At 39.9% G+C, this 11,894-nt stretch overlaps 1 protein-coding gene across 1 annotated transcript in view; it reads right to left on the reverse strand.

Moving 5' to 3' along the window:
• Positions 1 to 11,602, reverse strand: part of LOC115644773 — a 230,031-nt gene extending 218,429 nt beyond the window's left edge. The window contains exon 1 of the mRNA XM_030549267.1: positions 11,120 to 11,602. Coding sequence (XP_030405127.1) covers positions 11,120 to 11,359 — 240 coding nt within the window. The 5' untranslated portion in view covers positions 11,360 to 11,602. The remainder of the gene's footprint in view (positions 1 to 11,119) is intronic.
• Between the last annotated feature and the right edge of the window lie 292 nt (positions 11,603 to 11,894).

The following is an 11,894-nucleotide window of genomic DNA, read 5'->3' on the forward strand; positions in this document are numbered from 1 at the left end:
ACACAAGCGGTCTTACAGTGGCACATCTGAATCAGTACGGCTGTGCCACTATCATGGCCTTAAACACATAGAAACCCATGTCCCATTGACTTTCACACCTTTAGGTTTCCAAGTCAATTAGTTGCTTTTAAAAATGTTACCCCAAGCCTTGATTTTTGAATATCAGAGAGGGAGGCTATTTGAACATCTGGCATGAAATATGATTTATATCTAAAAAAAGTGCCAGGTATCTTTAACTGATTAATGTAGGATGGATACATATAATTTATATTTCACTTTCCAAACTCCTGTGCATATATATATATGCACGTGTCATAGATAGACACACTATACACACACACACTCACACACACAATCATAGAAGTGTAGGTTGGGAAGGGATCTTGAGAGGTCATCTAGTCCAATCCCCTGCACTCAGGGCAGGACTACGTAATAACTAGACCATGCCTAACAGGTGTTAGTCCAACCTGTTCTTTAAAACCTTCAAAGACGAAGAGTCCACAACCTCCCTAGCAACGCTCCCTCTATTTTTTTACATCCATGTGCGGAATGAATTTTGTTGTGTGCACCAATATGGAGGTGATGTGTCGCCGGGTGGGGCTGAGGGGTTCGGAGTGCGGGATGGGGCTCAGGCTTGGGGCAGAAGGTTGGGTGTGGGGGACCTGGGGGTGAGGGATCTGGAGTGGGGCTGGGGATGAGGGGTTTGGGCTGTGAGAGGGGGATCAGAACTGGGGCAGAGGGGTGGGGGGGTGAGAGCTCTGGCTGGGGGTATGGGCTCTGGAGTGGGCCTGGGGATGAGAGGTTACGGGTGTAGGCTGCCCCATGGTTGTGGCGGGGAGAGAGGACTCTTCCCATCCCTCTCTCACCACAGCAGCCCAGGGCCAGGGGAGAGCGCCTCTCCCTGCTGGGGCAGCACTAGGGCCAGGGCCAGGGGAGAGGTGCGTATCCTTGCCTGTGCAGCCCTTGATAGCCTGCTGCACAGCCGCTCAGCTTAGAGTGAATTTAGCTCCCTAGATAATTTGGCCCCATGCTTAACTTACTCTGACAGTTAGGAAGTTTTTCTTAAGGTCCAGCCTAAATATCCTTTGTTGCAATTTAAGCCCATTACTTGTCCTAGTGTCAGAGATTAAGGAGAACAATTTTTCACTCTCCTCCTTGTAACAGCCTTTTATATACTTAAAAACTGTTATGTCCCCCCTCAGTCTTCTCTTCTCCAAACTAAACAGACCCAATTTTTTCAATCTTTCCTTAGAGTTCATTTTCTAGACCTCAGAGCCGGCACTAGGGATAAGCAGACTAAGCAATTGCTTAGGGCCACAAGCAGCTCAATGGGGCCTCCTATTAATTTTTAGAATGTATTGGGGGGGGATATTCCTGCTTAGGGCCCCCAATGGGCTAGCAACAGCACTGTTAGACCTTTAATCATTTTTGTTGCTCTTCTTTGGACTTTCTCCATTTTGTCCATATCCTTCTGGAAATGTGGCACCCAGAATTGGACACAATATTCCAGTTGAGGTCTAATCAGTGTGGAGTAGAGCAGAAGAATTACTTCTCATGTATTTCTTACAATACTTCTCCTAATACATACCAAAACGATGTTTGCTTTTTTTTTTGCAACTGTGTTACACCGTTGACTCATATTTAGCCTGTGATCCACCATGACCCCCAGATGCCTTTCCGCAGTACTCCTTCCTAGGCAGTCATTTCCCATTTTGTATGGGTGCAACTGATTGTTCCTTCCTAAGTGGAGTACTTTGCATTTGTCCTTATTGAATTTCATCCTATTTACTTCAGACCATTTCTCCAGTTTGTCCAAATGATTTTGAATTTTAATCCTATCTTCAACCCCTCCCTGCTTGGTATCATCTGCAAACTTTATAAATGTACTCTCTATGCCATTATCTAAATCATTGATGAAGATACTGAACAGAACAGAACCCAGGACCAATCCCTGTGAGACCCGACTCGATATGCCCTTCCAGCTTGACTGAGAACCAATGGTAATTACTCTCTGGGAATGGTTTTCCAACCAGTTATGCACACACACCCCTTATAATAGCTCTATCTAGATTGTATTTCCCTTGTTTGTTTATGAAAATGTCTTGCAAGACAGTATCAAAAGCCTTACTAAAGTCAAGATATAACCACGTCTACTGCTTCCCCCCTATCCACAAGGCTTGTTACCCTGTCAAAGAAAGCTGTCAGGTTGGTTTGACATGATTTGTTCTTGACAAATTCATGCTGACTGCTACTTATCACCTTATTATCTTCTAGGTGTTTGCAAATTGATTGTTTGATTATTTGCTCCATTAGCTTTCCAGGTACTGACGTTAAACCGACTGGTCTGTAATTCCCTGGGTTGTCCTTATTCCTTTTCTTATAAACTGGCACTATATTTGCCCTTTTCCAGTCCTGTGGAATCTCTCCCCTCTTCCATGAGTTTTCAAAGATAATTGCTAATGGCTCAGATATCTCCTCTGTCAGCTCCTTCAGTATTTTAACATGTATTTAATCAGGCCTTGCTGACGTGAAAATATCTAACTTGTGTCAATAATTTTCTTCTTTCCCAGCTTCAGATCCTACCTCATTTTCACTGGCTTTCACTATGTCAGACGTCCAATCACCAGAGCCGTCTCCAGGCACCAGCTCAGCAAGCAGGTGCTTGGGGTGGCCCAGGGAATGGGGCGGCATGTCGGGCTCTTTGGCAGCGGGTCCCTCCGTCCCTCTTGGAGGGAAAGACCTGTAGCTGAATTGCCGCTGAAGAAGAAAGCGGCGCGGTGGAGCTGCCGCCGATCACGATTGCAGCTTTTTTTTTTTTTTTTACTCCACCGCTTGCGGTGGCAAAAACCCTGGAGTCGGCCCTGTCAGTCACTACCAACCTTCTTGATGAAAACCTTAACAAAGAAGTCATTAAGCACCTCTGCCATTTCCATATTTTCTATTTTTGTTCCCCCCCTCCCCATTGAGTAACGGGCCTACCCAGCCCTTGGTCTTCCTCTTGCTTCTCATGTATTTGTAGAATGTTTTCTTGTTACCCTTTATATTTCTATAATCTGATCTCATTTTGTGCCTTGACCTTTCTAATTTTGTCCCTACATACTTGTGTTATTTCTTTATATTCATCCTTTGCAATTTGACTGAGTTTCCACTTTTTGTAGGAGGGTGTGTGTGCAGGGCCAGTGCTACCATTAAGGTGAACTAGGCGGTTGCCTAGGGTGTCAAGATTAGGGGGCGCCAAAAAGCAATGCCCCCAATTTTTTTTTACAGTGGTTCCTCTCCGAGCGCGCGGTCGCTGCTCCACTTCTCCCACCTCCCAGGCTTGCGGCGCCAGTCAGCTGTTTGGCGCCGCAAAGCTGGGAGGAGAATTAGGGTGGGGGCGGCGTGCTCGAGGAGGATGCAGAGCAGATGTGAGCTGGGGTGGGGAGGTGCTGCACGGCTCCCGGGGGGGGGGGGAGTTGCTGGGGGGACAGGGAGCTGCCACAGGGCTGGGGGGGCAAAGTGGAAGTTTCACCTAGGGTGCGAAACTTCCTTGCATCAGCCCTGTGTGTGTTTCAGATCACTGAAGATCTCCTGGTTAAGCCAGCACAGTCTCTTGCCATACTTCCTATTTTTTATATGCAGTGGGATAGTTTGCTCTTGTGTCCTTAATAATGTCTCCTTCAAAAGCTGCCAACTCACTCGAACCATTTTTCCCTTTACACATGCTTTGCATGGGATTTTACCTACCAACTCCCTGAGTTTGCTAAAAAGTCTGACTTCTTGAAATCCATGAGCTTTATTGTGATTTTCCCCCCTCCTTTCATTTATTAGAATCAGGAACGCTATCATTTCACGATCACTTTCACCCAAGCTGCCTTCCACTTTCAAATTCTCAACCAATTTCTCCCTATTTGTTAAAATCAAATCTAGAACAGCTGCTCCCCTAGTTGTTTTCTCCACCTTCTGAAATAAAAAATGGTCTCCAATACATTCTAAGAACTTGTTGGATAATCTGTGCCTTGCTGTGTTACTTTCCCAACAGATGTCTGGGTAGCTGAAGTCCCCCATCACCACCACGTCCTGCGCTTTGGATGATTTTGTTAGTTGTTTAAAAAAAGCCTCATCCACCTCTTCTTCCTGATTAGGTGATCTGTAGCAGACCCCTACCATGACATCACCTTAGGTTTTTTACCCCTTTTTTCAGAGACTTTCAACAAGTCAGTCTCCTATTTCCACCTCCACCTCAGTCCAAGCGTGTACAACTTTGATATACAAGGCTTACATATGCACATGTATGTATGATGCATGCTTGGAAAGTAGTCATGTAAATTATGCCTACCAAGCTCCTGTAAGTCAAAATACAAAATTTGAAAAACAGTACATAATATTACACACATAAGAATTACTTCACCCATCAGGAAAATGCAGACACCTTTGCAGTGGAATGCAGCAACCATGAAAATATCACTAACATAACCTCACTATAGTGTTAGAGACAGGAAATTAAGACACATTATCCTATGGCAGAAGCAAGGGAATTTGGGTAGGCAGAATGTAATTTGATCAGGATACCAAGGCAAATTCTTTTACCTATTATTGTGATAAGTATATTGGGGTCTTTACATGATAAAAAAATGGTCAAGACCTCAGTTTTACGTCTAGTCCGAGACTAGTCCTTCCTACAGTATACAATTTTGAAAGTCTTATGCCTTTCCCATGCTTTCAAAACAGAATTGCATTTCTTATGTCTCAAATGACATCAGACTAGGCTTCCTGCTGAGAAGTGTCAATAAATGCCAGCTTTCAATGCTATGTACACCACAGCATCAGGGGATATGCAGATATTAAAACAGTGACATTTTTTTCCCCAAAGTTGCTTTGTAAATTCATAGGGGCAGATGCTCAGCTGATGTAAATTGTCACAGCTTCACTGACAGAGCTGTGACAATTTACACCAGCTGAAGATCTACACCATGGTGTGTATATTCACACACATATACTCATTTATTTATAAACTATATATAGAAATAGAAAATATTATTGGTATGTACATATTAGGTAACGTACAGCTAATCACTTCATTTACCTTTAGTGTCTTCTGCTCCTTGTCCCTCAGCAGTTACAGTGACAGTATATATAGTTTTTAATGTTTATGTTGCCATACTCCCACAAAGGGAACTGTTGTCCTACATATCTGAAACTCCCATATGTACTAACAGGATCGGCAGAAGCCTATCAAAGAAAACAATCTTCTCTTCTCCAAATTTCTAATGATTGTTCAGAAGCAACACGTAGTGCTTTCTGTTGCTCATACCAAAATAAAATAGCTTTAAATGTATGAAACCAAGTATGAGTAGCCACCCTATATGTTAAACATAAACTAATAAATTGGCTGCCACAAATTAATATGTATCCAATGTTTATTAATATGTATCCAATGCTCCTTTTAAAGTCAAAGCACCTGCCATGCAGCAGAGAATCAGTTATAGGGTTTTCACAAAGGTTTGATCTCAAAATGTTTTAGTCAGACTAAGAGACAGGTAAGATTTCTTTATAAATAAAAGGGTATTGTAATTAACACGAAAAAACATACTTGAAGCTACCAAGTAGCTCAGATATTCATTGGTAGCCATTAACCTGATTCTCTAATGAATATGACATTAGGAATTCATTAACAATCATTTGTGTTTATGTGGAACAGTGGCTGTATAATGAAGGTTGATAAATGAATGCAAATTAAACAAGGGAGTTTTGGACACTTATAAAGCAACTTGTTTGGCAGTAATTATATACTGAAAGCTAAATCAAGTACATTTGGAAAGGTAGAACCACAAACTAAATGTACATAGATATAAAGGAACAGAAAAGCTTTATGTCTTTTAAAATATCTTATACAAAAGAGACAGCCTAAGTATGATATTAATGGCAAACAGAGTACATTTCTAGCGGAAAGAAATAGGACTGCAGCCTGCATGTTAATAAAGAACAAAGTTAACAAAAAGCAAAACAACTTAGCTAATAAAAAACCCCTCACAGTTAACAATAAAGTGCAAACAGGTGGTGTACTACAGGGTTAATGTTTTTGTTTCTTTAAGAAAGGCCAACAAGTGCTCACATACTTGAATGTACACTAATAAATGAAACCACCTAGCAAACTGGATGCAAGAGATGAGTGAATGTTGAAGCTTGTTTTACCATTACCAGGGTGCATTCCCTCTAACGAGTTGGGGACATAATCTCTCCAATAGGTTTTTGATCAATTTATTTCTGCTCACTGTGGCCCCAATCCTGCCAACAGATGCAGTAATATATGAAATCTCACCTCTGGACAGAGAGCTATTAACTGCACTGGAACTCTGCATAGATTCAGGTGTCTGCCCCAGTGTATTTGTTTGCAGGATCAGGAAAGGATTTATATTTATGTTAATGATCAGAGATAAGTGAATCATTAATAGCAAAGAAGATGAAATTTTTGCTTGAGTGGCAACAAACCTGCTTAGGGACATGTATCTGAAAGGAATCTATTTATTCCTTAGTCCCCATGTCATGCACCATCACACATGATGATGCAGTGTCATTTCACCACATGGCATCAACACACTTAACCATATATAGACACTGAAGTCAGCGATCTCCCTCCTATTTTAATCCACTCTGACCATTAGTTCCAGTGCCTATGGGCTGGGTGACATGGTTCTTCCTCTGCCCTAAGTGGGGAAGGACTGCCAGCTGAGATAGTTTTTCTGCTACCACTGGTGTTGTAGAGCTTACAAATATGGCAGAGTAATGCTGGCTTGCCAGCAAGGTGCATTCCTGCAACCTTAGAGCCTCTTCACCCACAGCAGCATTCAGAAACAGATGCTGGTTACCCCTCAATCACAAGTTCACTCCCTATGTAAGACCTCTGACCCATCTACCTTGTGCTAATGCCAGTGATCTGGCTGGTTCAAATCCTCACCCAGGCATTGCAGGGGTGGGAAAGAACCCTACCCCTGGTGCCTTGGACATAGGGATATACCATAGTGCAGTATGTAGGTGGTTTAAAATTTCTCTGCCTTAAACACACACACACTTCAAATCAGGAGACCTTTCAATAAGGTTTACTATTTCAAAAACATCCAATAAACAAGATGGGCAGAATTTAGCTCCTTCAAAACTAATCTCATTCTTCAGTCTGAATCAAAAATGTTTTGTTTCTGAGAATCAATAACAGTCTTTGTCAGGAGTCTAATATTGTGCCAGTGATTCTGTTTCTAAATATTTAGATTTAGAAAAAGTCAAGCATAAGCAAACTCGAGGCCTGAAAGCGATAATCTATATCCAGGTATTTTAAATTAATCAACAATCCAAATAAATACAATGTACCATAACAAGGAATTTAATATTTTCTCTTGTCTACAAAATAAATTAGCATAGCATAGGAAAACTACATAAATCATGTCTATTTTCAATTATTCTTGTACAATAAATAAAGTTTTGTATTGGATGGTTAACATCAAAGTTACTGCCAGTCATAAATCCTATAAATAACTAAGATCATGTACTACAGTTCCATTTAGACTATATCAAATTACCTCCAAAAAAAGTATGATTAGCTAACTTGAGATTTATAAAAATCTGTCCTAAATTGTTTGAGTGTAGTTCTAGTCCATAGTTTTGATACTTCTACATTATGAGAGAACCCTGTGGAATGTTAGGAAGGAAGCAGTACATCTAAAGGAAATCACAAATACTGAACTAACATAAGCTAACTTTTCTTCTGGGAACAAAAAGGAGCATCTTTGTTTTCCCCTCACCAGCAAACACTAAGCAATCAAAGAAGAACCCTTTCAGCGACAAACATTAGCAGGGAAATTCAGTTGTATTTAATTGAGTTCTTCGGAAAGAAACTGCACGCTGCGGCACTGAAGAGGTTATCAGAGGTCAGATGCCTGCACTGACTTTGTGACCTCCAAAAGGCAAAATAAAAGGTGGTGGCATCCCTGCTGGTAAGATGGGCTTCCACGTTTGTTTCTCTCCCTTTCTGCTTTAATTTAATAGCAATCAGCACAATATGGCTGCTTTTCTTTTAACAATAGGATGGGCAGAAGTTAGATTTACACCACCACAAGGGGTAAGATAGGAAACAAGTACAGCTCGCTGTGACTCTTGATCTACAATAGGAATGTCACTTTGATACACATAAATAACATGCAAATCTACTTAAGATTCATTGTTGTCAAAACTAGACAGATATGCACTTCTTAAAATTTTGTATTACCTTCTGGAACTTCTCACATATGCAACTTATGTTAGATAAAATAGTTCTCTCTAAAATTAAAGATAATCACATTTATAAATTAGGGCTGTGCAAAGAATGTTTTGTCAGTATTTCTTTGATCATTTATAGCGGAGCTGTTATGACAATATTTGCATGTGCATATCAAAAATATATACAAAAACAGTCAGTACAGTAAATAGAACTGCAAGGTATTCTAAAAGAACCCTGGCAATATCATTCTCAGTATCCCCTTACTCAGAGAAAACTCACATTGTCGGCAGTGGGGATACACAAGTATGGTGACCAGATAGCAAGTGTGAAAAATTGGAATAGTTTTTTTTTTCCAGGGGAGGGGGATAGTTGTCTATATAAGACAAAACCTGTAATGGTCACCCTATACACAAATGAATAAGGGGAGCAGGATTTAGCCCAAAGTATCTAATGAAAAAGTTGTATAATTGCACAGATTAATAAAGCTGCATGATTTCTGAACAGCTATTCTTATACTGATGCCCTAATAATGAACACATTAATACTATTGAGACAAAAATTCAGTCTCCCTTTTTAGTAACCTGAAGTTAAAACTGATCTGGTTATCCTCTAAGCTTCCTCTAAGTGCTTTATATTAAGACAACTTTAGACATGTACGTTATCTTTGTGAGGAAACTCCTCTTCTTTTCCTTAATTAAGCTATTTGCATAATAGCTACCATGAGTTTTTAAAACTATTTCTCCCTACTTCATTTGTCAGCTATTGTGCTTCATCCCCTTGACTATTTCCCTATTTCATCCCCTCAGTGGGAGATGCCTTCCACTGGACTTCTCAGTCTTGGAAAACTTGCCAGCATAACCCTTCAGATGGTGGAAGTATAGAGTTCCTCCTGTATAGGATAACACTCTCCACCACCAACGCAGTTAATAATTGGGAAATCCTGGTCCCACTGACTTCAGTGGGGCCAGGATATCACCTATTATCTCTTTCAGGCCCAAACTCATACTCCATAAAGGCCAAATCCTGCCTGCCTACCTTGACAAGTGGGGAAGACCCTAAATGCAATGGAACCACTGCAGTTCCATAATGGAGGTGATACAGGAGAGGGATTAGAGCAACCTGTGAAGGGGTAGCAGCACCAGAGAGAGGGAATTTAAAGGCATGGTAAGGGAACAATTGGTAGATCTCCAGAGTGAGTGCAGGGAAGATCTACCTACTATTACAGTCCATGAGTTGTAATAAAGACATTGGAGCAGCTGTGCCAAGTCACTAGCCTGGAGGAGAGCAGTTTACTTGGGTTTAGGGGGGAACTAGGGTGGAGGAATGAAGGCCGTATTTTGTTTTCAGTCTTTATTTGGCAAAGCTCCTATTAAAATCAGTGTGAGTTTTGTTTGCATCACACCCCTCAAATGACATATCAGACCATCTACTTTAAAATATATAGATAGATAGATAGATAGATAGATAGATAGATAAAATTAAATGTAGGAAACATCAGTATTTTTTAAATAACTACCGTATTTTATCTCAGTCCATCACAGTATTAAATCCCACAGCCCAGCAATAGTTAGATTATTTACAGCAGGGCACACATCTTTTCTAAAGCATCTACTTAGCAATGCCGTGTCGACACTTTTGCCTGTCAGCTTTATCCATCGGAAAATGGAGCTGCTCCTCCAAAACGCAGTGACACTATAATAGTTGACACAAAGCCTTTGAAAATGCCAATCTCAACAACTGTATCACTTCTAGTAACTACAGCTACACAGTACAATAGCATAAACTTGAAAGTGACTGAAAATAAATTAGAAAACAGATCTTGAGATGAAAGGTATCAAAGGATAACAAGGGAGGGGAGAACTAGTGTTATTTTTCTTCAACACCAAAACAAGCCTATTCTTCCCTGTGCTTTAAATTTTCTCTTTTGCTGAAACTAGTTGCAGTCATGATGCTTTAGTCAATACACAAAGCAATTACTTTCTAAAGTAAAACAACCTTAGATTAACTAAAGATAAGGGCAATCATACAGTGTGTCTTGGTGATATCTAAATGCCAAGCTTCTGGTTTCACTTCCAGCCAAATCCAAGTGATATGAAGGAGCACAATATTTATTTTCCTTGGTAACGCACTGGGATACCAGAGTGTACACTTTAGCTAACTACAGTCTGCTGTTTGTGCTCATCTTGTTTCACATAATTCAGTAAAATACACAGACAAGTGTCACATCTGGATTTGTTACCTAGACAGCAAATAAACTTAGTCTGAAACCTCACAGCAAAACATACAGTTTTAAATGTTAACTAGTGTGGAGGGCTACTCATTTATTAAACTCTGCAAGAATAAAAACAAATTCCAGGTTTCCAACTTTGTCTCAATTAGAAGTTAGTTTACTTGGGAGGAGGAGGGTACCTTAAATTTCAAGGCTCTTATTTTTTGTGTAGAGTTTAATACTGAATTGAGCAGCAGTGTCTCAACAATGCAGCAATTCTGTACAAACTCAGAGCCCTGTTTAGAAAAAGCAAACAACTAAATTCATCTTCATAATAGCATAACTAAATTAATAACAAAAATGCAAAGGAGTACCTCAAAGTATTCTTTGTTGTTTTTTGTTTTTACAAACATTACAGCTTCAAAAAATTAAGCATGAGAACAACCACAGTTCACTTATGTCAGAAAAAAATACTTAAAAAAAGTCCAATCAATGCTTTTACATTTCACTAAAATTCAAGATAAAGACTATCAAAAGCAGCTTTCATGTGTGTTCATAGTTAGCATTTGATTTGTTTCAACACTATTTTTAAGAACCTTACAAAGTTTTGGCCTTTGTCCTGAATCCATTAAGAGCCTTATAAAACAGTAACTTAATGAAATATTGGACCTCACACTTACCTTACACACAGCAGAGTTTTTTAACATAAATGTCTTGAAAACATTTTCCTGGGAAGATAGGCAGGGCTGCCATGATGGACGGCTGGTCAATGTAAGATTTTTCCTGCTCTCATGAAAATAAAATGTCCTTTGCCTTCTGTTGCATGTGAAGTCATTTACACCTTTTGTGGCAGAGTGACTGGTCTGGTTTGTTTGAGAAAGAAGAACAGGTGTCTTTGCCTTCACTTCAAAGTGCTTCATATTTGCATTTTATCCTTCTCCACTTTGGTTCAAGACAAAAGTTCAAAATCTGAAGAGAAGAGGGACAGTGCAATGGGGGGGAGGATGTGCTAGCTTGAAAATGATCCACACACCGTGCCTATGGGAGCCAAGAGAGTTTTCTCAGGTATTTTCACAAGGGTATGAGCTCATCCTGTAAATGATAAACTAAAGGAGGAATGTAAACTCTTGAGGCCTGAAAAAATCTAGGAGTGTAGTCAAACGCATCCAAGCTAGTTACCTTAAGGCGAAGCAACATGGAAAAAAAACAAACTTAAATTAAGTATCACAATTTTTAGAAAAAGAGATCAAAATTGTTCAGTGTAAGAAAATATCAAGTTTTTACTACTGGTCATGATTAAGAAAAAAAGATAAAACACTTAAAGACAGAAAATGTAATGGCATTGATCAGAAGTGACAGTGAAAATATACAGTTCTTGTGACTTTAAGATCTTGCCACTATTTTTGCTGATTTCTACAGAATCCAAACTTTCATTTAAAACCAAATCAAATTTCA

Source organism: Gopherus evgoodei, chromosome 1, assembly GCF_007399415.2.
Source record: "Gopherus evgoodei ecotype Sinaloan lineage chromosome 1, rGopEvg1_v1.p, whole genome shotgun sequence".
Lineage (NCBI taxonomy): Eukaryota > Metazoa > Chordata > Testudines > Testudinidae > Gopherus > Gopherus evgoodei.